Source organism: Thermobia domestica, chromosome 12, assembly GCF_964235325.1.
Source record: "Thermobia domestica chromosome 12, izTheDome1.hap1.1, whole genome shotgun sequence".
In the NCBI taxonomy this organism is placed as follows: Eukaryota; Metazoa; Arthropoda; class Insecta; order Zygentoma; family Lepismatidae; genus Thermobia; species Thermobia domestica.
The window spans coordinates 136,380,339-136,408,201 of record NC_137465.1 but is presented as its reverse complement, the minus strand read 5'-3'; the positions used below and the strand labels follow the sequence as shown (position 1 = coordinate 136,408,201).

The window sequence follows — 27,863 nt, the reverse complement described above, 5'->3', positions numbered from 1 at the left end:
TTTGAATAAGAAAAGCAGAAAATTGCAGGATAATACAAAACAAAATCATAGGAAGATTAGTAATGACAATCGTGATCGAATCGAATTGAAAAAGAGTACGGTCTAACAAAGACTTTTGTTTCTGTGAGTATTTAAAGTCACAGTAAGATTGTTACTATACCCAACAATCAAAAGACGTTAAAAACATACACGTTGCAACGGTAGCCCAACGTATGAATCTAGTGTACTATTTAAAATGTTGAGGCATCTCTCCCAGTCGAAGTGGGAAATCGTTACAAATCTATCCTGCCGTAACTGTTGACAGACCTAAGAGTGAATAACAGTCATACAACCAACGAAGGAAAATTTAATCTTTTTTTTCTTTTTCTGTAGGTGACAGGACAGGTTGATATATAAATGTTAAGCAGGCTTATCATTTCCAAGCCGTTGTGGTCATTCCGGTCTCCGGACATCACGGCATCGAACTTCTCTTATGGGAATATCTGAAGTTGGTAGTTTACACAACTCACCCGCATACATTGTAAGAACTGCAGACCAACACTCAACGAATTGTTGACAATATTTCACATGCAATGCCAGTGTGTGTTTAGAAACATGACCAGTGGTGCAAATGTGTGAAGCAGTAAATGGTAGATATTTTCAACATCTTTTGTATTAACTCCATAGGTTTTGTGACCTTTTGATCACTTTGTATGTGCCTAGTTTTCAGAAATTCAATACAAGATAAATAAATAAAAAAGGGTATGCATACGAAAATAAACTAATAACATTCGATGTAAGTTAACACTGAATTTTTATTTCCTACAAATATGTTTTTCTGATATGAGAATTCTACGTTCTATAAAGTTTTATCGTAACTTGTAATCCAGTGAAGCGTATACATTATAAATGACAATGATATGCTACAGTATTACAAGAAGAAAACCTGATAATATTCGAATGCACAGCCGAATTATTGGTACTTTTAACAAAATTTAACCACACAAAAATTTTCTCACAACGTACGTCCTCATTTTGTAGTAGTTCTTTGGTCATATCCTTTTAACTTCTGATCGTACTAAATTACAAATATTTCCAAGAAATATAATATAGATATTTGTAAATATCCACGTAAAAAAAATCAGTTATCTTTCTAAGTAAACACAAATGCAGCTACTTAGTAGTACTGGGAAATATCACAAGAAAATTGCGAACGAACGTATGGATTTGCATACGTAGTTTTATAGCTTACAATAATGACTTTACAAAGCTATATAAATATTTTATATGGTATGGCTCACCACACGATTTGAAAGGAAAAACAAGGAAAAAATACACAGATGATAGTACCTAGAAAGCACGATCGGAATGAATAGCAAAGAAAAAAAAATAGGTAATTGATAATTGAGCCACAACAAATAATAATAATAAAAAAGCACCTTTTACTTTTGAAACACAAAATATAAAGTAATCATATATTCATTCATTTCTTGGTTTGGTTTCATGTGTAGAATATTATCTCTGGAATCTGTCCATCTTCCACAGATGTTCCATTGTTATTTCCTGCTGCGTAAGAGAACTGGAACGTAACTTTGCCACCACTAGGGCAATCCAAGCTTACTTTCCTCAAACCTTTCGTACCGTAATGGGAGTCTGGACCCTGCAAATAGTCATTGGAATATATATATGTCAGTTTAAAATAACTGCAAACAATTATAAACACCATTACGCTCACACAGAATTTAAAGTTTTGAAAATTTCCAATTACTTTTCCACTATATATTTGGTAACATTTACAGCATCAGGGCCACACTCCAAGGCATAATAAACTGTTGTTTGCGAGTATACGAGATATAGCACAAAAATAATGAGGCCTACAACAGGCCCGTCTGTACGTCAATTAGATAACGAGAATTTCATTTACAGTTAGTAGGTATGCCTAGTATCAAGTAGTCATTAGATTTGAACCGGTTTACCGTGCATCATTTATTAATACAGGATTTGGAAATGAGAAAAGTGTGCGCCAAGATGGTTTCAAAAAACCTTACAACTAACCAGAAGACCAATCAGAAAGATGTGTGCCTTATCTTCTGCACCCTCTGACAGAGAGAGACAGGATTATTCAATCACGTAACTAGAGGGATGAATCATGAGTTTTCGTTTACGATTCCGATACAAAACGCTAAAGCCAGGAATGCCATCTTCACGAATAAGCAAATTGATTGATTATATTATTTTCCTTTTTTAAAAATTTATTTTTTCTGCAAAACTTCGTCCACAAGGAAATTTTCTTTCACAAAAAACTGTTAACCAAACTTTTTATCAGAAAGTTCTTCTTCAAATGCTAACGTATAGGGCCACGTGAGTAATCAGGCATTGTTCGTTCGCATTTGCTTTATTCGCTGAACTTCAGTACATGAGACTTATAATCCCGAATCAAAAACCACTGGAAAGGGCGTCATTTTGATACTTCGAATAATATCCTGAAAAGCATAATCGACGAAATGAAAGCCTTTCAACACTGCTACAACCAATGGAAATACAGCCTCTGTCGCTGTTCAAGAAAACTACTTTTATGTGATATTTTTGATTTGTAAGAAGATTGATTAAAATTTTCGATTAAATGAGCCTCATTACTTTTCCGTCGAAACTTGTACGTATATTGTAGACTACGTGGAATGACAAGTCGTTACTGGTTTCGTGAGCAGATCGGCGCTCTGCTAATGACGAGCATAAACTAATTATTTTGTTTTTATTTGACTCCATTTTATTTAAATTCAATACACATGTGTATTCACATTAATCTCATCTACACTAATAAAATACTACTACAGGCTGATCTAGGTAAATTTGTTTGGTTTTATTTAATTGAAAATTACTGGACCTATTTCAATAAAACCATTTTCAATGTATCCATAGAATTTCTATAAGATTATAGCTATATATCTACGGACTTAGAATTTAGAGCTAATTAATAGTGTAAAAGGTGCAGTAACATTTGTGAAAAATTAAATTTTAACTTTTATCTTTTGTTCATTTAACCTCACCGGGTCTAAAACCATCTATCTTCGATTTTTTATTTTTGCCTGTTTTCCATGCTGTACGTAAATCAATTCTCACACATACAATTGTAATCAGTGTGGTCTACTGGACAACTTTCAAGTGACATCATCTTGTATCAAAATGATTATTATGTTACAAATTGTATATGCCCTACTAACTTATAGTCACTATATAGTGAACAAAAATATTTTAAAATAGCTTTGATGTGTAAAATTAAATTTAAAAAAAAAAAAATCCCCCCCCCCTTCCCGGTCGTTTACGACGCTAGCTAATAAGTCGCCAACAGAAGTTCAGAGTAGACTAATAGATAGAAAAAAAAAAAACACTAAATATGTGTTTATTATTTTCAGAAGTAGTCATTTAGGGATAAATTAGAAGAAAGAAAAAGAAAATAATTTATTTCAAGGCTCGTCAATTTTCATTCAAATGAAATGAATGTAGAGTTTACGATTACGGAAAAGCGATTTAGTAAGATTCGTACTTTGGGAAAAATTATTTAGGAATGATTGTAAATTTGCGTCAGTGAACTGCTCGTCAGAGAATTTTATACGTTTCTAAATATATTTCACTCATATTACCTGTTGTCAGGTGAAGAACGAATGAATGGAGTAGGTAAATTATGGTTTAACATATAGTTTTCTCCTATTTTCATCATACATGAAATCAGAAGTCCAGTTGGCCATCTTTGAATAGCCTCTAGTTAGGCTGAGGAGGCACTATCTGTAACCAAAAGGATCTTGGACTGTTACAACCTTTCTTTCAATCTCCTTTTGAGACTGAACTGCCTCTCTAAATGAACAAGGTTTTATACTTTCTTGGACTTATAATGTTTTCTACTTAGTACCAACTTTCCAAAATTTCATAGGGTTTTCTCGCAGCAATGTTGTTCGAATTTCCGCCTTTGGTGGAAATTATCGAATACAATTTCCTTTTGAAGCTCACGTTTCGCTATGTTAACATGCTTTAAAGACGAAAGGTGATTTAAGCTTTATGGTAATAAATTCGAACGATAGATAGCAACACGCGTGAACACGCTCGACAAGTTATCGTGGGTCGTTCGAAAGTGCTGTAGGTTAAGTTACAGACAAGACGGCTGTTGTATGTATGAGTGGTTATATGGCTCTGAAAATTACAGCCTTTTGGGACGGCTAAATTTCTATCCTATCGACATTAGTTATAGCCAAATAAGTAAATCTGTATGATAAACGTTTTCGCGTGTCAAAAAAAGGATCAAAGCTGTGTCGAATCGCTGCTGTTGCTGCGCTCTACAATACTGAGCATCGTAGATATCAGAGGAGAGGGTGTACCAGTGATGTGCAAAAAGTGCGTTCCCATCGTCTTAAAAAACAACCAAGGATAGCACAACGTTTCGGTGCGACAGTAAATCGCATAACTGCGCTAGATTTATATCTGGTAAAGATGATCAAGACTCGAGTTCATATGTTCCGTCCTTACATATCATGGAGAGGAAGAAGTCGGAAGGTGACGAACGTCGTCTTGTAGAGGCTAGGTGAGATTTTTTATTGTCTCTGGACGAGGCATGGGCACATCTGCCGGAATGTGACAAAATTAGGACCATCTTCTATCATCGCTGTGATACCAGAGGTCATTCTGACCGGGTACGTCAATGTGCGGGAAGTTTTTCACGCGGATTTAAATCTGTTTTGTGTTTATTGCTATAATTAAAAAAGAAAGAAAGAAAAAAAAAACATTATGCAGAATGGACAAAGGCAAAAAGACAGTTCATGAACAAACGAACATTTTAGAATCACTTTACCGCCATGATATCTCATCCCTGCATGGCAGCAGCACATCTCGTGTTGTTACTCACCAGGACAAGGCATCTAGTCATACGATGAAGTCAATGGTAACGTACATGGAGTGGATGGCACGTGAAACGTGAATTCACGCAATTCCTTTTACAGACATTCCTGGGAAATCCCCATGCATCTATCATGGATATTTGTGGGTTTGTGTTGTTGAAACGACCATAATCGAGGCCTTTAGAAATTTTGTCACGAAGAATAGAACAGACTTGATCAAATTGTGTTTTAATGCAGTATCCTTTAGTGGAAATAGCTGCAGAGAGATAGCTAAGAGACATGGCTTGCACACCAGGCACAACCGCTTGTGGCGACGCAGTGTTTCTTAAGCTTGTAAGGATGCTAAAATCGTCACCGTAAATCTGAGCCAAACTTCTGTAAACGTTGTAATGGCAAGGAATCCGGCATTTGCTGAGCGGACTCTCTACCACTTCAAAAATGTATCATCATATAAAGCTGATAGTAATTACGCAAATGATAATAATCATTGACATGAACTCTAGCTTTATGGAACTGTATCTGAGGTTAAACAAAACAAAAAAAAACAAAAAAAAAGTACAGAAAACAATGTGTAATCAAGCTGCGGACATGATATTACGAAGTTATATGAAAAATTAATAAATATATATACACAGAAAGTCATAGAATAACATGCTATTTTAACAAGCCTCTTCATAACATGTATTTGCTTCAATTTAGTTATTACAGATTACATTAGCAATGTTGATTAGCAGTCTATTTATAACGTTTTTATAACAGCTTGAAAAAAAAAAGAATTATTTTATGAAAAAACAGTTGCCAACTGGACGATGACTTTTTTAAATTTGTTTCTTGAAAAAGTTGTTGTAAAAAAAAAAAACACGAAATATTTAACATTTATAGCCATGCCCTTTAAGCTAAATGAGAAGGTGAATTGTAGAAAATGAATGATTGTTAAAGATTTGTTGAATTGAAAATGAGGGGGGAAACGGGAGAATTCCGAGAAATTCCACCAACACGATGTTGTTCACCACAAACTCACATAGCATTGGATCGAATCAGAGACTCTTCGCACCAGATAAATGCTTTACTTGATTTCTTGTTTCTGTTAGATATATCGAAGTATAATGTAACACAATATTTTTTCAATGCCACATAGTATGGAATTCAATTACAAAATTAACTTAAATAATAAAAATTACACGAAATCTTAATTTTAACTCTATAACCTATGGACTATAGAGAACTAAATGCACGTGAATATTACAAAGGAACTGTGGATACATATACTAACAGAAAGCACACGACCTTCTAAGAAACAGTTATTCATCACACTCTCACATGGTTTAGAATAAAACCACGACCCTCCACACGAAAGGAAATAGTCATTAACTTAACAGTTTCACATTTAATAAAGAATTTTTACCTTCAACGTGGCAGATGCAGTATAACTTGTATTCGGCAAGATCTCCACAGGCTCTTTGAACATCACTCGAAATGTATAATTGGATCCATCACAGCTAAAACTTGTCTTATTAGAGCCACACACTTTTCCTGATGCTGTATGAATCAACTGCAGATGAACGTCGTATTCTGTAGGCCCATGAATAGAACCATACAATCCAAATCCAACAACGAAAATGCGTCTATCTACAATGAATCTGTAAAACATTAAAATATTGTAACATTATAAAAACTAGAACTTTCTGAAACTTTACAAACAATGGCTATAATAAAAAAAAATTAGCACAAGAACCTCTACGATGACTAACGCAGGAAGTTCAATTGAAGACAGAATTGTCATACACAATGTTTGGTTTATTGTAGTAAATGGGAAGAGGAGGAGGAAGAATCAATGAATATTATAAATAATTCGGTGTCTTAATTTCATGAACATAAATCCTTTCGCAAGAAAATTTCAGTGCGAAACTGAACTATTAGAAATAGTTGCTCATTACGATATATTTTCTCTTATTAAAAATCGAGTGATTTAAAACATATTATTGTTACTTTTTTTTTTTTTTTTGTTTTTATTTCTCAGATGTATTTTGCCTTTTACGTTTTTGGCATATTTATGTGTAGTTTTAGTATTTATTCATTATTTTTAATGAATTATATTCTAGAAATTCAGTTCACCTAAAGGAAAGAACTGAGGTTATACCTTTTTTGAATTCTACTGTTGAGAATCATACTTCCACGTTCCCCTTCGCCATCACTTTTACCCCTTTAAGGCGCTGACCTTCAACTGAATAGATATTTTTGGATCATTTGTAAACTGAATTAACGGTTGAAGCAAGCAGTCTGTATAACGTGCAGCTCTGTTATTGCAAAATACCAAAATTTAAAGAAATTGCATTTCCGAAACTAAACCGTTTTGTTTTTGAATTTAATGGTGGAAAGACTCCTACCAGGATAGTTCTATTCTCTGCTGTAAGGTTTAAAATATGGCAGTTTAAGCTGAAAGAAAATTAACTGAGGAACAACATGCAAAGAGGGAGAAGCACAAACGTGCGAACGAAAAAACAATGCAACAACTATGAAACAGAAATAACATTTTTACCGTACACGTCTTTATTTACTGACAATCAAGGTGCATTTGTATTAGACAATCTGCTCATGATATACGAGAGTCATTGCAAAAATCATGACAACTATTTTTTTTCTCGAAAATGGTAACGAATTAAAAAATTCTGAAATATGCAAATGGAAGATTAATTCATATGTAAACATTACATGAAGTGAGATGGATGAACACACACACACCACCACAAAGATATAACACGAGAAAAAAAGATAAAAAAAAAATCATTTCAAAAGTGTTTTACTGTCAATTGCAACAGTACACAATAGTACATTACAAACTACGTGCATTCCATGGCATCAGGAGTCTCCCCAAGATGGCAGGGACTCTACGATGTTACGTTTTCCTGCCCTGTACTATTGTGTACGGTTGCAATTGGCAAGAAAACACGTTTGAAACGACAATTTTTTTCTTTTTTCTCGTGCTATATCTTTATGGTGGTGTATGTGTTCATTCATCTCCCCACATGTAATGTTTACATATGAACTAACCTTCCATTTGCATATTTCAGAATTTTTTTTATTCGTTACATTTTTCGAAAAAAAAATAGTTGCCATGACTTTTGCAGTGCCCCTCCTACGTTATATATTATAACTCTGCTTTACATATCGCATAAGAGTAGTAATACAAGAGTACTGAGTCGATTTTAACTATATATTTCTTTTATATTTTTTGAAAATAAAGTTCCAGTATTATGAAGAATATGTGTGTTGTGGTTTTTGAAGACTCAACAGCACTCTTCAGAGCATTCTAAAAAGATTTTTGGTGCATAAATGCATTTTCTGTAAATTTATATTGAAATAAAATCCTAACTATTCAGAGATGAATCAGAAGTTTCGCAACATTTTCAAGCAGCTGCGTCTATACGCCCGCTACTTCGTCAGTTTTTAGTGGAAGTGACAATGAGTATTCAACAACGTCTGATACGTGAACTGTTACTGAATGAGTTCAAACTCGTCCATAACGCTATTGCAGCAACCCAAAATATGTCATGCGAAAGGGAAAGGCACAACAACTTGTTCGCTCCAGAACTTTCGTGCAGGTTGCAAAAATATCGAAGATCAATCAAGGCCCTGCCGCCTCAGGGTAACAGGTGGTGAGATCATATGACCAGCCATTGAGGAAAATCCATTTACCAGCACACGACGATATATCATACCAACTGATCACGTCTCAGGCCACTGAAATGCGTCATCTTCATAAACTCGGGAAACTCATAAGAAGCTGCCGCATTGTGCCTGGGCCAGGTCAGGGCCAGAGAAGAGTGGATATCTGTTGACAACTGCTGTAAAATCCATGTAAATGTGCACTTCCTGAAACGGATTGTTACATGCGACGAAAAGTGGATGCTTTCTCGAAATCCGAATGAACAAAAACAGTAGCTGGGCAAGTGCTCACTTATAGGACCGGTCGTCAAACAGCCGTTTCGAGCATGAAGTCAGAAGCAGTCAGCACGAGTTTCTATATGTGAGGAACTAAGAGGGAGCAATTCACTTCAAGTTCGTTCCTGACGGTCGTCCATCAATGCCGACGTTTATTCCGAACAGATGGAGTGGATGTATGCTGCACCACGCAAAAATATCCTGCACTGGTGAACCAAACGCACGTCCTGCTGCAGCAGGGCACGCTCTGCTCGAAAAATGTATAACTTAATGGCATCGACTTCATGCTACACCAGGCATATAGTCCTGACCTTGCCCCTTCGGATTCCTACTTGCTGTACTTCCTAACTTCTTTGCCTCTAAGGACAAAACGTGGAATCGAGGAACTGCCAGAAATGTGGCTGCAGACAGTTCAATATGACGGGCTATACTTTCAATGTTAACCTGTTTTAACTGTACTGCAATAAATACAGGTTTGTGTACGAGAATATTGCAAGAATTATGACTCCGGAATAATGCATGGAATGGTGTAATGAATGAAGTGACGAGAATAACTTTTTTTTATATATCTATATATAAAAATAATCAAACATAGTGCTTGTTACAATGTTTATATACCTTACGAGCGAATGTGAACCCTGCGCAGAAGGATTAGTTCAACCTAAGTCACTCTAAACTTCTATAATTCTCAAAAATATGAAAGTAGCACTCACAGTTCTAAACTTTTTATCTGATAATAAACAGTTACTTAATAATAAATTAATTAGTTTTTTTTTTTTTTTTTACCTTATTTTATCACTGGTACCACTGTAACCCCATCGGCTTTCGATATGTTGAAATCGATTGACAGTCTGTTCTTTCCCTGTCATACAGCAACGTGGGACATCCAAAAAATTTATGGCTGGTTTTGGATTCACGGTGAAGTACAAAAACAACGATACTACTTCTCGGTCAGTCAGCAATCCAGACTGTGCTGCACCAACAGCGAATTCCTCTACAGTCATCAGCGGGAACCGAACTAAATGGAGCGCTCGTCCCAGAACAGATCTTTGGTGTTCAGGTGTTAAAGGGAGCTGCTGCCTACTGCACTCGGCTTCTGACCACCTAATAAGAGAAAGTGATCATTATTTAAAACATTAGAATCACAATAATCCAGGCCTTTAGACACCGACACACTTTCATAAAGCAATAAAGCTTACAAAGGTATCCCTTAGTGGTCAAAGTATGTGCTTTTCGTCCTCATAGTTCTAGGTTCAAGTCTCCTTGTAAATACTTACCTAGGTTTCTACTTTAAGCAGCAAGTTCTGTCTCGTGTAGCCCCCAATGTTGAAAAAGGATGCTGAACTCCACTGAATTAAATTATATACAAAAAAGAAAAAGTATGACTTCGTACTAAAAATACATTTTTAGTTGAAATAAGTAAGCTAAAGCAAATCTTCCTTCAATTTTCTTGGAACTAATATTGGATTAAATTATTAAAAAGATAACTAAAAACATTAATTCCATTGATTGCATGCATCTATCAGGGTTTTCCAATTGGCTTCGGTCACTTAGTCTGGTGAACAAGGCCACTGCTTAAGTCACTCACACGAGGATCGCACTACTTTGTTAACACATTTTACACGGTTGGTTGGTTGGATTAGAGTCGAATGTCCCCTTTAGCACAGAGGCTATATGAGACATGAACCTACAGCTTAACGTGAGATGTGAACTACATGAGCTCCAGCAGGAAATCGAACTCGGGTTTCCGCGCCCAAGGCGCATATTCTAACTATATTGCCAGAAGGAAGCTCTTTGTATTTTTGATGCAAATGTTCAATGCTGGAAATGATACTTCTTATTGAACTGATTGTTTATGGAGAAATTTTGTACGACATTTTTTTTCCCTAAAAGAACTAAAGATTTAACGATTACTCTGTATATACTAATAATGCTAGAGTTCTGTAAACCTGTGCTATTCAACCGGGGTACGCAAAGATGTTTCTGGGGGTACGCAATTCTAAAATAAGCATATTTCCAATATAGGGTAACTGCAGGTATATACGCCAGTGCAGCCAAATACGCCAAATGTTCAGTGTTGGGATGTTTCCTACGAAATCCACTAGAATGCGTCTCCAATATGTGCCACGGTCTTGGACAAATCTGATTTGACGAATATTCCAGGAGACAGCGCTGAGGTCGCTACACCGTGCTCTGTTGTTTACTTCGGGAAGGTTCCGTGGAAGGACATTATTATTTCAATAGGGGTAAAAATCTGTTATTAGTACCGTGCTAACCCAGAACATTGTCGATTGTTTACGGAAATGTACACCTTATTTCGTATCCGTCTAGGAACACTTTGTTTTGTAAATGTAACTTCAGTATTTGTGATTCCATAGCTACTAAATCAATACCAAGCATGGTGCAGCGAAATACGCCAGGGCTTGTGCAGGACTGACCGCAGAAGACAAAAGAGATTTCATTTGTCCCACATGTTCCATGTAATATCGGTGTAGTTTTTAAGTCACTTTACAGTGACACTGTTTGCTTATCTTCTTACGGACTAAAACATTTCAGTTTGGAACTTCATTTCAACTTTGGAGATTATCATTTTTACATTTTAACTTTCTATCTTCCTCTTGCACTTTGGTTATTTTATTTTTATTATTATTTTTTGGTTCAGCCATGCTGTGTAGTAATATTTGAGTTCGTGAGAATTCTAGACTTGGCGTGATTACCATCATTTGTTGGTAAATACACCAGTTTCTAACACTTTTTTCTTTTATCTTGGATACAAAACAGAAGTGAGTGGCATCACTGATACATTTTTTTTTCTACACTCGGAAAAGGCTACTCTGTAACTTTGGTGACCTGCAGAATTGGATCCGAGCAGTTGTACGTAGGGTTTACTAGAACATGCTCCGACGTATCTGGAATTGGGCTACCGTACTGATTTTACACCATGACTAAAGAAAGGCATATTTGTATCACTTAGGGTTAAAACTTTTTTTTTTTTTTTTTTTTGCTATATGTTTCAACACTCTACGCCTTACAATTTAACGCAATATGTGCAGGAAATCAGAGAGATCATTTGTTATATCCCTAACTATTCGCACGATATTTGGTGACATTAGCTATTGTGAAGTTCCATAATGTGTAAGCTTGTGAATTATCCTGTTGGTTTGCTTCTTCTCATATAAGCGTACATTGTTCGGAATGCTACGTTCACGAGTTTACTGGATAAACGCAGGTTTCCATCAACTGATTCAAAGGGAGATCCGTGTTTTTCCCTTGTGGCACAGAATTGTTATTTTAGGTTCTAATACCGTATTGTAATAAACTTTCGTTACATACGAGGCGTGTTTTTTAAGTAAGGTCCGTTTGAACATAAGTACACAACGAAAGGTTATTTCAAAAAAGTAAATGTATTTTCAGAAAGTACATACTTTACTCTATTTTTCGACATAGTTGCCAAGTTTGTTCAAACACTTATCATACCTCTCAACCAATTTCAAAATATCCTCTTCATAAAAACTTGCCGCCTGCTCCGATAACCAAGAGTTCACTGCCGTTTTCACATCGTCGTCATCATTGTAACGGTTGTCATTGAGGTGTTGTTTGAGGTGGAGGGACAGATGGTAATCGCCCGGCGCAAGATCAGGACTGTAGGGTGTGTGGTCTAAAACTTCCCACCCAAAACTGTCCAACAAATCGCGGGTCTGACCTGCAGTGTGAGGTCTTGCATTGTCAGAGAAGGACAGCGCCCTTTGTCAGCATACCGCGTCGTTTGTTTTGAATCGTTCTGTAGCTTTCTCAGGGTTTGGCAGTATGCTTCTACATTGATAGTAGTTCCTTGTTGCATGAAGTCGACCAACAAAACACCGACGCCATGATTCTGCGCTGGGACAGAGTGTTTGGCCTTCACCTTTACATGCAAGTGTGTGTGTGTCTCCATTCCATGCTCTGTTGCTTCGATTCGGGCGTGATATGCGAAACCCATGTTTCGTCTCCAGTTACGATCTGACTCAAGAAGCCGTCAACTTCTTCGTGATAACGAGTCAAGAACTTCATCGCGCACTCAAATCTTTGGTTTTTGTGGTCCTCTGTTAGGAGTTGCGGGACCCAACGGGAGCACAGTTTCCTAAACTTTAGATGTTCAGAATCAATTTTGTAAAGCACTGATCTCGACACGTCAGGAAATTTGTTTGAGAGACCTATTATTGTGAAGCGCCTGTTCTCACGAACCCTCGCTTCAACTGAAGCTACCAAATCGTCTGTAATCAAAGAAGGGCGACCGGAGCGGTCCTCATCATGGACGTTGTCAAGGCCATTTTTGAATTCTCGTACCCACTTACGCACTTTGCTTGCACTCTTAACAGTATCACCGTACACTTCGCAAATCTGTCGATGAATTTGTGAAGCAGACAGGTTTCTTGCTGACAAAAACCGTATCACTGAGCGAACCTCACACGCGGCGGGCAACTTGATAGTCTTAAACATTGTGAAAGCACAGAGCACAACCGTACGGGTCAGCTACAGAGCTGAAACTGAGCACAGTTGTTCCCGAGGCATGCCGGTACACGACGCACATTCTCATTGCGGTATGCGCGCGAACTACTAGTGTCTACAACAAAACGGACCTTACTTAAAAAACACGCCTCGTAATATCAAATTTTCTTCTATTTTAATAACTTAATCCTCCGTTTGTAACATAAATTATATACCGCCGGTATTTAACACGGAGTTCTGATAATCTATTCTCATACTCAGCACAGGAAATGAATTCCACACGAACATTATCACGAAACGAAGTGTTTCAAACTTCTACATTCACAAAATGTCAGCTCATACGTTCAAGATAAAGGCAAAGGTTTGGATCAACCTCTTGTTAGAGCACATAGTTAGTCTCTTTCGATGAAGCAGAAGAACAATTGTGACTAATTTATAATTTAATTCCTGAAATAGATACTCTAAATTTACGTTGGATTGTGATGTAAATCAAAACACTATGTACACCGGGTATTAAATTTTATATTTTTTTGTGTAAATGTAATATTTTTGTATCTAGAAAGAAAAACAACCAAGCTCATTTCGAGAAATCAGAAAGTGAAGGTATCAAAACAAAATATGAAAATAGGAAGACAAACAGGTGTAAATCAGAACTGATGTGTATATAAACTGTCTTCAACGTAAACAAAGGGTCACACTTTTTGGTCTCACTTGGACACTTGATCTCCTTTGGACTTGGTTCTAGTGTTGTCGAGACGATCAACTGATTTCTCAGTCTTCCTTATCGTCGGAAGGACTCACAAGCTTTCAATGAGCATAATGGCAATCAGTATTCAGGGATCAGCTTCCACTATACTGTTAAGTGTTACCTCAGTTTAATATTGTTATGCTAAAATAAATAAATAAATAAATAAAAAACTTAAACAAGAAGTTCCAGAACGCGGAGGACTTCCGCTGACAAATATATATTCCTTATTTAATTTCAAATTTCAATAAGTTAGAAATTTGCTTTGTACACCACAGCTGCAAAATGGCGTTTATCTAAATTCTGTAAATTGTATTAGTTCTTTGCAATTGCTATTTAAAAGATGCATCAAACTTCATTAATACTCTATGCTACCAATTGTAATAGTTTGTATTTAAATACTCATCTAAACGTTCCTATCCTTGTCTCCATTTATCTTAAAATAATTAACAAGTTTTAATTACCGAAACTAACTTTCTGAAAAATTAAATTAAATCTTTGAGTTTTACGTCTCACGGTTATGTCGGTTAGGCTAAAGGAGACGGTGATGATGAGTAATGAATGAAATGGTGGAATGAAGAAAGTGGGAAAAAACGGGAGAACCCCGAGGAAACCCACGCACACGGTGTTTGTCCACCACAAAGTTCACTTGGCGGGGGCTGGGATCGAACCGAGGACCCCAAGCACCAGAGGTGAACACTCTACTACTAAGCTACCGCGGCCCAGCTAACTCTCTGAATCTTAATTTACAAAACAGGATTAAGAACAATACAAAAGATAAAGTGCTACATGATAGTATATACAGAATACAAATGTGTATATAAAATCATTTTAATCACATATAGAGAAGGTCCCTTCACCTAAGGTGGCCAATTTTACAGAGCTGATAACGAGCCCAGCGTAGGAGAAGGAACCAGAAGTCAGTAGCTCGTGAATCCAGTAGTGAGTCACGTACAACGCTGTGTGGAAGTAGTTGTAGTGAACAGCTATTATGACTGTTAAAGTGACACCTTATTGAGAAGGGTACATATGTGTATTTTCCGATGCACAATTCAGTGATTGTGAAAATGAGTGCGGCAAGGAGTAACAATATCAGCAGGCGTACAGAGGGAAAAGAAAACGGGCATGTCCAGCCAGGACACCACACGTTGTGAGAAACATTAGGGCATCAGTTATGAAGAACCCACCCACACAAAGCAACCTTGCCACCTCATGCAGAATATCACAGAACATAGTGTGATGTATCATAAAGGACAATTTGGGACTGAAAAAACGTCATAATGAGATCGGGCATAAGTTATCACCATGGCACATTCAAGAGAGATTCACAAACACAAGAAAGTTGTATGAACAGTACCTCTCAGGTGACAAATGGCAGTGGGTTGTCACACTGGATGAAGCCTGGATCTACCTTGATGATACCAATAAGCCCAGGGCCATTTTTTATTCACCACATGACGAGACGGGCCGCGGCGAGTTCGTCCGTGAATGTCGCGAGAAGTTTTCGAAAGGCTTCATGGTGGTAAGTTTCTGCGCCCGTGGGAAGTTGCCAATGCATCGTGATAAGCTGCCAATGCATCGTGTGAAGTTGCCAATGCAGCCCATTTTCAAACGAACATCATGGAACCCTTATACACAACGCCCATGCACAGTTGAATGGCAGGGACACCCATAAGGTGTGGATCTATGTGGACAAAGCATCCAGTCATACTGCTCGCAGTTCTGTCGCGTATTATCGGCATGTGGCTACGGAGACTGGTGTGTGTGTTATACTCTTCTCGTCCATACCTGTGAAGTCACCAGATGGGTAGCCGAAGGATTTCAGTGCCTTTGGCCTTCTGAAACAAGGTTTCACGTGAAGGCGTCCCACCACCATAGCGGGGCTCTGGAAAGCTTGTAAAGCGGTGTGGTCTACAGTTCCCCTCACATACCTTCGACGCGTAACTCTTCAGTGGAAATTGCATTGCAGGGCGATAGTTCAGGCTCGTGGCCACCACATCGAGCACAACCGTTGATGGAGGAAGGGATTGTCATGAGAAGGTGAGCGCACAAACTTTGGCCTTCTTAAGTGAATTGACCTTCTGCAACATAAAGTTACACTAAATACTTTGCAGGCACTGAGCTTTTAGTCCTGTAGCTCAGCTAAAATAGCAGCAATAGAGATATGATCTAATTATCCAAACCCAGGATTTTGTACAACAAACTTTGTGACCTGGGTTGCATTGAAGAAAGAAAGAAAAAAAAAACTGATGTTGCGTAAAAGAAAGGATTAACGAAAGGATAGGATATTCTAGCACAGTACCCTTATTACTCGTTGTTGTACTCTTTGATGTGGTTCTTCTCATCAGCTGGGCGACAGGTCAATGACGAAGGCTATGGACGGACAAATGATTTTCCGCTGTTCTCTTGAATTGCAAAATTTTGATGAAACGGAATCAACAGCCAGGGGTGCCGAATGGTTTTCGGGTGTCGGTAACTACCAAATAATAGATTCTTCTCCACATCTTAATGGAACTCGCTTCAGTGGCGATGAACTTCGTTGCTCTTCAACTTAGGCAAAAGTATCAAAACTTTGGGAGAAATTCTCTGAACGACACTGACCACACATCACACATCCTGTTAATCAATCCCCCACGTCTCAATGTGTCCCTGGTTTTGTTCCCGATCATCGGTCAATGTTCTCTCGTCCATTGACATTGATGACGTACAATCGAAACGTACTGTGTAAAGGATACAAGTAAGAGTGAGAGACTGGAGTGGATGTGTTATACCACAAAGGTCTTTTTGCACTTGCCAATGGCTAAAATTTAGTAACAAGTCTGCTATGAAAGAAAAAGAAAAGATACGGAATATACAAGCAAAGTGGTAAAAGCACTAAGGTAAAATTATTAACGATATTTACTTTGCATCACGAAGGCTACTCAAAGCACTTTGCGAGTCGTAACATCCGGCACAACCGAGATAGATCCGGCATACATTACGTGCAGAAACATAATAAAATTTGTAAAATTGCAACCATATTAGTAGTGAATATTGAAGAAAGGGTGTGCAATTTAAAACCATAAGTACATGTAGTTGTAAAAGTCATCCGACAGAATCAGTATCCTTGGAACGATCAGTCAAAAGACAAAGTCTTGACAATTCTGCAAGAGGGGGCGAAACTTCTGTTGAAATTCATAAGGGCTGATACTTGGCTTCTTGTATTGGACCAGATGGAAAGGAATAGCCATACGAAGGGTTTTCCATGGGAGTGTATATATATATATATATAAACATAAAAGGAGAGCTTCGACGGCAAGGTCATCCAAATTTGAAGAGCACAAATTCTAAAGACCTGGTAGCGTTGAGTCATACCTGACAACGTTTGTAGCGCTCTCCAGATTCTGATTTAATATTAGCAAAATAGTAGAGCATCAGCCGATGACTGCTGAGTAGCTCGTGCGCTTCAACATATAAGCTGGGAATAGGAAAGGTACGGAATGCACCAGTAGCCAAACATATGCCAAAATGGACAGTTTTCAGTTGACGTAACGTGGTAAGCCTGGCGAATCCATAAAGACTACATCCGTAATCCAACTTTGAGCGAATCAGGGTACGATACATTCGTAGAAGAACAATGCAACCAGCTCCCTAATAAATATGGAACAACACTTTCAGAAGATTGAATGCTCTTAGACAGTGATATTTTAGTCCTCGTAAAGGACTGCTCAAGAAAGCGGGTGATTCAAATGAAGACCCAGAAATCGGATGAAAAAAAGCGTGTATAACCCAGATAAAGATCTCGATGATATGCGCAGTTGCATAAGCGATAAAAGTGGACACAGTGTTTTCGATGAAGAAAGTAAATCCAGCGGCCGTTGATCTACATGAAAGCCTATTCAGAGTGAGTTGTAATTGTTGAGCAGCAACACGGAGATCACAAAATTGCCAGATCGTTCACATACAACATTTCATGAACGGGAGCTAGTATTTGTATCCTAGTTTTATTTACCGGCAAAGCAAGAGGAATTACACTTAAAGGCACCGCCTTGTGGAACGCCATTTTCTTGAAGAAACTGATCGGAGTATCTGAATCATAATCGGACTCGAAAGTACCGATCTCCAAGAAACTGATAGAGAAAGAAACCCATACGGCTTTGTAATTCCTGAAGTAGTAGCTTACGTAAGATTCTATAACGCCAAATTGTGTCATAGCCTTCAGAAGATCAAAATACATGGTAAAAAAGCATCCTGGATTGCACTGTGGAGATGAATCGTAGTAGAACGGGACTTTCGGAAACCACATTGAAGATTGGAAAGCAAGGAGTTAGTTTCCAAATAACACACTACGCGTGCATTGATCATTTCTCCAATAATTTGCATAAGCAACTGGTTAAAGCAATTGACCTACAACTGGAGCTAGACGTAGTAATTTCCCATATTTTAGGGCACGAAGAATATAAGCTTTATGCCAGGCAGCAGGAAAGGATCTTTCAATCCAGATACGATCAGAGAGCTCGAGAAGACGTTTGCTAGTGGCGGGAAGATTGGGAAGCATAGCATAATGTATGAAGTCTGTTCCAGTTGCTTTCTTTTTACGTAATTCTATGCATAGCAAAATGTATGGAATTCTGGCCAAGGTGTAGCGTTTTTAGTGCTAGTGAGAGTAGTGATAATTTAAACATCAGTAAAAGGCAAATTGTAATATTAATTATTTGGTGACGCAAAATGGTGTTTTACAGTCTGCTCGTGCTTTAACTTGTAGAAAGTAAGCCGAATAACGTGCCGAACTAGAAACTGCAGCAAAATGTTGGCCCAATTCATTGGCAATCGGCTTCTGATCAGTGATCAGTTCGTCTGACACAAGTAACGCAAAAATCGACGAAAGTGGAAAAGTCCTGAAGACAACGAACTTTAGACCAAACACGACTCATGGAACTATCTGTACTTAAACTGGAAACAGTCGCGCCAGTTAGGTCATTTTCCTTTTAATCAAGTAGCGTGCTCTGGCACAAAGGCGACGAAAACTGTGTCCAATTGTCAGCAGTAGAAGTATGATTAAAGCGACGAAATGCTCAGCGTCGTGCAAAAACAGCTTTAAGTATTTCCTCCGACCAGCAAGAAACAGTGTTTCCTAACAATGGAAATGAGGCATTAGCAGCAGATACCACACTTGCGTAAAAGACCTCAAGGTGCTCATCAATAAAAAGCTGGGGGTATGGTATAAAATCAAAGCTGCCAGAAAACTGACCCCAGTCCGCACGGCAGAGATTGTAACAAGCCAAGTAAGTAAATTGTGAAGCAGGTAGCCCAGTGAGAATAATTCGGAAAGTGATCAATGCCACATAAATCACGGTACATATGCCACTGAAGATTAACTGCAAGTCGTGGGCTGCGGGCAGTGGTAAAATGTGTTGGAATGCTATAGTTTAATAAGATGTGAAGTGTCGAGAAAAGTTGTGTCCTCGAGACTCGGTACGACGGAAACCCTACAGTTCATGATGAATTGAAATCCCCTACCAGAACAACTGGGGGTAGGAGTTGATTATATGTAATCTAGATCAACGGATGTAAAAGCATTAGGCCGTGTGGTGTAAAAGTTGCAGAAAGTGATCTGTTGTCCAAGAAAAACTTGGATAGCTAGAACCTGGACATCATTGTTCACCTGGATGGTGGGTGGAATGATATTTGAGTTGAGTTAATTTTGAGGTTAATGTCCAGCTAGGATCGAACCAAGGACCCCATGAACCAGAGGTGAACGCTCTACCATTGAGCCACCGTGGCTCACTATCAGCCCTAATACTGCCAACTATGAGACATGTTAATCCTGACATTTACATTTTTAAAACAAAATTTTGTTTTGCTTTCTGTTCTTGAATTAGTTCTACGAAAGCGTCTTGTTCCTGTTTGTAACATAATTCCATTTGTTTCTCCTTTGCTTCCAATTTCGTTAACTTCAGCACTTAGTTTTCTTTTTCTTGTTTTCCCTTTGATTTTACTTTCCTCTGCACTTTTGATTCGTTTCTGTTTAAGGTATAGCGTCTCCGAGCTGAACGAGCTGAGAGAAGCATTCTTCGATCAACACGATCAACACAACTTCGTGTGAGTTAAGAAATGCGAAATAACAAGTAAACAGCCTGCCGGTTTATTTCCATTGCTTTTACAAAGAAAAAAAATGACTTTACATTTTTAGTAAAATTGTTTTATGTCTAGTAACAGAGCTACTATGTGTTTTTAAAGCAAAGAAATATCTGATACTAATTATCTTTCAAAGTTATGTTTTACATCTTCTAGTATCCTTTCTTCACTATACTTCATTTGTTGTTCTTGTAAACTTTAAACACGTTAACAGAAATTTCTCTTCGGCGATACAAGTTGGTAAATGGCATTTAAACATTTTTATTTTTTATTTTTTGTCATGTGACCAAGAACATTGTACACATTGTTGTTAGAATAGTTTGTGTGGACATTCTGTCTCATGAATTTTGTCATCAATACCCAGAATTGATCAGGCAGCAGATTTGAGCTAAGGTGTTCCTGAATATGTGGTCAAGCAAGTTGTAAATTTTATATGAACGATCTTTTTGTGTGCTTCTAGAGGAAACTAATAAAATCAGTGTTCACATCTGTTTGGTCGAGCATACCAAAGAATATCCTTAGTGACCAACATCGAAAAACTCTTGAAACAGACGGAATGCGTCATTTTGTCGAGGTATCGACTCCACTTTTTATGGAGTTACAAAAAATTTATGACATCCGGTTTTCTAGTTTTTGGATTCCCAGCAGTGTCATCATGCATGGTGGATTGATTTAAATCAGTCTGCTTTAAATCAAGATTTAAATCACTTGATTTTTTAAAATAAAAATCGTTGATTTAAATCAAATTCCGAAATAATTTAAAGTGAAAATAAGTAAAGTCCCGTTTCTGTTCTATTATTTCGATTATGGAAGATGATAATCATACTTAATACAATGAGGCTCAAATGTACAGTATGTACAGCATAGTATGAAAACAAGTGTCATACAGAGGATGATTAGGGAAAATCCCGTTTTGAACGGGTAACAGGGTAATCCTGTTTTCTTCTCTTCGTAACATGTTTATATTATAAATCGTTAACTATTTCAACGGGGAAATCACCATCGACATTTAAGATGAAGATTCTTTTGTGTGCGCGTCTATATATTTGTTCCCAGATAATAGGACGTATTTAGAAGTGTCCTATTCCCTCTGCGAATTTTTTTTAAATTTTATAATTTTAGGCAAAATTTATGTATTTCATGCCGCAAGCTAGTTCAATTTCCTTAAAAATGTGCCCCTGCCAAATATCAGTAACTTTCGTGGAAAAAAAGTGTCACTTTGATAAGCGTTGTTGTACTTTTTCCTTAACGCTTAACCTTTTAAATTATATCACCTATTTTTAGGTGATAGGGTAAAATATTCATTATTCGATTTAAAAAGTACAAATAAAGCCTTTTACTTCGTTTTTTTCAGGACTGAAGGCATTGTAGAGTACATTACATATGCTTTCATGCCTCTCTGTGTCCAGACATAGGATGTGATGACGTCATAAATTTAAAAAGATATTTTTTGTTGTGCCCATTTTAATTATTTTTTGGCGGGCCTACATTTTGCATTCAGAAGACTGAAATTCTGCACACCCGTTCAGTGCACCCTTAGTATTTTTCAGATGATTTCAGATCTCTGCGTGAAAAGAGGGGGATCCAGAGGAGCAAAAATACAGATGGTGATCAGAAAAATGGAAACACCTGTAGTTGGCAACACGTCAGATGTATGGGTTGGTAGTGGTGTCGTGGCGCCCGCAGCGCCGGACCGCTGGTGGTGGTGTGTTAGGTCGGTCTCCATTCTACGTCAGGTGCAGTGGAACAGCAGTGTCCAGTGGCTGCAGCAGACGTAGGTAGTGTAAAATGGGAGACCTCTCAGATTTTCAAAGAGGGCAAATTGTTGGTGCGCGGTTATGTGGAGTGAGTGTGACGGCAGTAGCTACTGTGTTAGGTGTGTCGCGTGGGACAGTGTCGAAGGTGGTGATGGCCTACACAACACACGGGAAAACCACATCGCGGAAGCGGAACAGTGGGCGGAAGAAAATCATGAGTGACAGGTCACGCCGGGTATTAAAGCGCATTGTCACGCAGAACCGTCGTGCCACTGCGGAGAAAGTGACGGAGGAACTCAATCAGCGCTTCCCCCACCCTGTTTCGACAATCACAGTCCGCCGCGAATTACATGACATGAACTTACGGGGTCGTGTTGCACAGACCAAACCGCTCATCAGGAACTATAACGCTTTCGCACGCCGCAAATGGTGCCGCGACCATGCAACTTTGACCGCTGAGGACTGGAAACGTGTGATATGGTCGGATGAGTCATCCTTCACTCTATTCCCAACCACGGACCGTGTTTATGTGTGGAGAACGCCCAAAGAAGCTTATGATCTGCAGTGTCTCCGCCCAACTGTGAAACATGGCGGCGGCTCGGTGATGCTGTGGGCCGCTATATCATGGTTTTCATTGGGTCCTGTGGTCACACTTAGCGGACGAATCACTGCCAACGATTATGTCGTAATTTTAGGAGACCATTTGCATCCTATGGTCCGGATGTTGTTCCCGGACAATGACGCCATCTTCCAGGATGATAATGCACCCATTCACACAGCTGGCGTTGTTCCAGCGTGGTTTGAGGAACATCGGGATGAAGTTCAACGCCTCCCCTGGCCCGCCCAATTCCCAGATCTCAACATAATTGAACACCTGTGGTCCGTCTTGGAAACACGACTCCGGCGACGATTTCCACCTCCATCCTCTCTCACAGAACTGGCCGATTCCCTGCACAAGGAATTGTGTAAAATTCTACTTGCTACCATTCACGACCTCTATGCCTCCATCCCACGTCGCATTAAGGCTGTTCTGAAGGCGAAAGGTGGCCCGACACCATATTAATCTGGTAAGTTGCAATTTCGTTGAGGTGTTTCCATTTTTCTGATCATCATCTGTATATATATAAAATGGATATTTTTAACAAAAAATAGCTTTCTTCGCGATTTTCCCGCTTAAGATGGAGACATATGAATAATACCATCTGAAAGGCTATTCTATTCTGAAGAGAATGATGTACGAACCATGATCTTAGGATAAATAGGGATGTCTCAGGAAGCTGTTACCTGCGATCCTGTTTTATACGGAAATCTGGGGTATTTGGGGATATTATACACGTATTTCGCGGGTTTACTTTTGCATCTAGAAGTTTGAAATTTTGGACACGCATCACTGCACCCCTTAGTATTTTTCAGATTTGTTTCAGATCTTTGCCTTTAAACAGAGACGGTACAGAGGTGTAAAAAGTAAAAAAGGAGATATTTCTTAACAGAAAATCCCTTTTTTCGTAATTTTCCAGCCCCAGATAGCCTACACGATGGAGAGATTTGAATGGTACCGTTTGAAACTCTGTTTTATTCTGAAGAGAATAATGTACAAATCATGATTCTAGGATAAGTAGGAATGTCCGAGGAAACTTTTATATTACATCCGGGTCATCTGGGGTATTGTGGGAATGTTCTTAGTTCATTGTTAAATATTTTTCCCGCCCTTACTATTCAAGATAGAAGCTTGAAATTTTGTACACACACTTAATACACCCTTAATATTTCCCAGTTGATTTTGTGATCTGTGCGTTAACACAGGGGAGTCCAGAGGGGATCAAAATTTAAAAAAAAAAAAAAAAATCAGAAAAAATCCCGACTTCTCTCAAAATTTTCCGCTTTAGGGACATGATAGGGAAAATGTGAATGTTACCGTTTTAAAGGTTGTTCTATTCTGAAGAGAATGAGGTATGAACCATGATCCTAGGATAAATAGGGATGATGCTTGACTATTCGTTTTTTCACGAAGCTTTGCAGCTCTTGTAAACAACGCAGACGGCAGTGTGTAAATGTTGCCAACTAACAGACTAAAAAGTTTATAGAAAACCTCGGGCTAACAAATTAAGAAACAAACCGAAGTGCGGGAGATTGAAAATGAAATGGCATGGACTTCTGATAGATTACCAAGATGCATTTTCTCTCTCCTGAATCTTTGAAGCAGCATATAAATATAGACAAAGAACACTAGGAAGCATGGCTGCCCGCAGCGGGGAAGGGGCAGAGGGGATGTTGCCTCCCTGGGTTTTGAAAGGTTTTTGGAAGTGCATGTCAAGACATACTAATTTGCTTACTTAAGTTATAACACTTAATATATTCATATTAAATAATATAGTATCTGGTATTATAGATTATTTACTGTAGTTAATAAGCATACGCGCGTAAATAACTGTTGTTTTACTTGATGTATTATGTGCCCTCGTGTATCAAAATATTGTGTATTCGCGACTGAGTTTGTGTGTCGGTCTTTTGTCCCCCCTTCCCCGTGGAATCAGTATTTTACCTCCTTGAAAAAGTCCTGCGGACGTCCATGCCTGGAAGCCGGGCTGAAGAATCTCCCTGTAACTGCAAATCATGGCTTGTAGATTTTTTCAGATATTTTGTTACTCCTGAGAACGGACAATCATTCTTACGACTCTTAAATGTTCATTTAACCCTTAACGTACCAAGCCTAACTCGTCAACGTTGTTTACAAAGCTGGGGTCTTCTGGCGACCCCAAGTATTATTTTAATTTCTCAACATAGTATTGCCACTCAAATTATTATTATTATTATTATTATTATTGATGTCTAAAAGCTTACCTAATTTAAATGAGCATTGTTGACATCAAATATTATGTTTACTTTAACAATATTCAGTTTTTCGTACAATTTTATACTTTTGTGTTCGTAAATCTGAAATACAAGTTTAACAATGGAGCTTTTACATTTTCAAGTATGTTTTTATTTTTTGTATTTTTTTTAACGAACGCATCGTTGATCTAATTATGTAATAGATAGTATATCCCAAACGGATGCAGGACACACATAAAAATCCAGAATAAATTTATTCTTATAGTTACAGCAGTATCACCTAGAGATGCAAAAAATCCGGCTTTTTTGAATCGATGGTTTTTTTCACATAAAAAGCCGGCTTTTTGGGAAAAAAACGAGAATTTTGGAAATTTTGGCTTTTTTCAACTTCATGATTTTTCTATCTAAATAGCTTTCTTATAGTATATTCTATAGTTAGATAAAAATTCCATGACCTGAATGTGATATTTCGCTCTGAAATTCACCATCAAGATGGATGGAGCACATGTTTTACGAACTAAAGCTAACATGAAGAATGTAGTATTTGAGGGTAATTTTAGAGGCTATTTAACTTTATTTTAACTTTTGAGTTATCGACCTCTTTTTTCTAGTTTGTCATCCGTGTTTCATTTCTAAGAGCTTTTAGTACTCTAGCTTCTAGCGCAAAAGTTAAACTTGCCCGTTTTTCTATTTATTCGTCAAAGCGTACGTTTTTCAATATATCCGTCAAACCGTACTTCCACATTTCTGTTATACTGTAGCTGTGAAGTGATTTAGCAATAATTTTCCGGACACAACCTTGAATACCAATTTATACAAATAATCAGTAGCGGATTTAGAAAAGTACTTTAGGAGGGTTTTTTCTGATTGTTTCGTTTCCTAAAAAGTCCTAATTTTATTTGGGAAGTGCTTGAAGTTTATGAGTACAGGCATAACTAATATTTCGTTTCGTTTATATGTTTAGCAATAATCTTCCGGATACAACTTTAAAAATCATTTTATACTGAGAATCAGTGGCGGATTTAGAAAAGTATTTTGGGAAGGGTTTCTTACTAATGTTTAGTTTTTTTAAACATTCGTAATTTTTATTTGACGGGAGCTTAAAGTTTATCAGTAAAGGCATAAATAATAGATATTTCGTTTGTTGCAGACATTCCGTAACTTTGGGGAACGGGCTTCAGTCCGAAAGACCGCCCCTCTAACCTTCGCAAAACCGTCACTGCTGGTAATTAGTAATAATAACGATTTAAAAACAATAAAAAAGGAAGTCGCCCAACTCCCAGTACACGCACTATTTCTACATTCACAGATGGAATGAAGAAAAGCTTTGTCAGAATGGTCGAATGCTGGTTGAATCCCGGACGTCCCGATAGAAGCGCAAAAGCTAATCACTCAGTCATGTTTGTTGTGCAGTTGTATTTAGCTTAACTTAAATATATTCCGTAGTCTTTTTTTTTGGGGGGGGGGGGGGAGTTCCGTAATGATATGTTGAATCCCTCTTGTTAAAAATTCAGAAAACTTGAGGATTGGGTAAACTGTGATGGTGGTTCTATAAAACTTAACTGTAGAATTTCAAGAATATACAGAACCAAAAGCTCTAGATGTGCAGCCTTTAAGTGTATCATATAAATCTAAGTATTTCTCTTATGTTTTATTTTATTTTGTTTCAAAAAGAGGGTATGGAATATTTTGAAGTAAAAATACTACATACTATTTTGCTAGTTATTTGTGTATTCTTTAAAAAGAAGTGTTTACTTTTAGGGTTGGCTGATTTAACCAACTTTTTTTTTTTTTAATAACTGGTTTAAACCACAAAAATAAAAAGAATGAAAAATGCGAATCGTGTGAACTTCATGGTAACGTTTCCAGATATCAAACTACCTGCAATAGTTTTATTTCCCTTTCACCTTTTAATCAAGGTGTCCCATGTTCAATTCTCGGTCGAACCACAATCCTTCTTTCATGCGTAACCCAAGTAGCGGTTCAGATGTCAGTTTAAGCGAAAGTCTTCTCCTTGATAACCTCGGTTTCGTAAGGATGTTAAGCCTAAATATACGAAACAAACCAAATTGTATATTTCTACATGCCTAAATGCGTGTTGTTTTATAAAGAAGCCAATATTGCTTAAATATATTGATAGAAATTGGCAAATTTATCGATTGCCTACGTAGCTTCCAACATTAGCTTGGATTGGACTTTCAATGATATCTACGTACCGGTACTAAATTCGTAATTTAATACCTCAGTTTTAGCGTACTGATTATGGTACGTTGACCTTTAAATTTTACATGCAAAGCAATAACAGGATTTTCCCGTTATTGTCTTACATTTCAAGTAATGACGGGATTTTCCCAATGGCTAGGGCGGGAGATTCTCAACTTAAGAAATTTACTGACTTAAGCTTATGGGAATTCTTCCGGCATAACCCCGCTGTTGCATAATAACATCAAGGCGAAACAAACTTAGGCTATTTCTGTGAATATGTAATATAAATACATAAAGCAAAAAATCTAAGTCAAAAAAGCCTGGTTTAAACCAAAAAGCCTGGTTTAAACATCCCCCAAAAAACGGGTTTTTGGCATTTTCAAAAACAACCACGGTTCTTGCCAACTCTGCTTACTTTTGTATATAGGAGGTTAAAAAATTCTTATTATATACATTGGTTAATCCTGTGGAATTCATAATGTAAATATGTTGAAGAAAAATTGTTTGAAATATTTTTTCGAAATTCATAGTTTATTTTCGATGTTTTATATTATTATCAGCATCAACCACTAATTAAATGATTTTTTGTGTTATAGAGAAGCGATACAAAGTCTGTTTTATCAATTTAAAGCAGTATTTTGAAAAAAGCCCAAAATTTCCGAAGCAAAAAAGCAAAGCAGAAAAAACCGAGTTTTTTTCCAAAAAAGCCGGTTTTTTTTCCGAGCCCTTGCATCTCTAGTATCACCAAATATCGCCCTCTGGGGTTCCTAGAGGACCCCGCTTGGTATGTTAAGAGTTAAACCCGATCGTTTCTTTTAATCGATTTGCGAATTATAACCAGGGGTAAAAGTGGGGGAACGCGGGAGAACGCCATCCCCGACCTCGGAAAAATATGTACGACGTCCCCCAGTT

At 37.7% G+C, this 27,863-nt stretch overlaps 1 protein-coding gene across 3 annotated transcripts in view; it reads right to left on the bottom strand.

Moving 5' to 3' along the window:
• Positions 1-776: 776 nt before the first annotated feature.
• LOC145666672 (BTB/POZ domain-containing protein 1-like) overlaps positions 777-27,863 on the bottom strand; it is a 107,613-nt gene continuing 80,526 nt past the window's right edge. For all 3 annotated transcript variants that reach the window (XM_081734147.1, XM_081734146.1, XM_081734145.1), the window contains exons 3-5: positions 9,594-9,911; positions 6,271-6,505; positions 777-1,639 (exon numbers count right to left, since the gene is read on the bottom strand). In XM_081734147.1, coding sequence (XP_081590273.1) covers positions 1,481-1,639; positions 6,271-6,505; positions 9,594-9,911 — 712 coding nt within the window. In that variant the 3' untranslated portion in view covers positions 777-1,480. The remainder of the gene's footprint in view (positions 1,640-6,270; positions 6,506-9,593; positions 9,912-27,863) is intronic.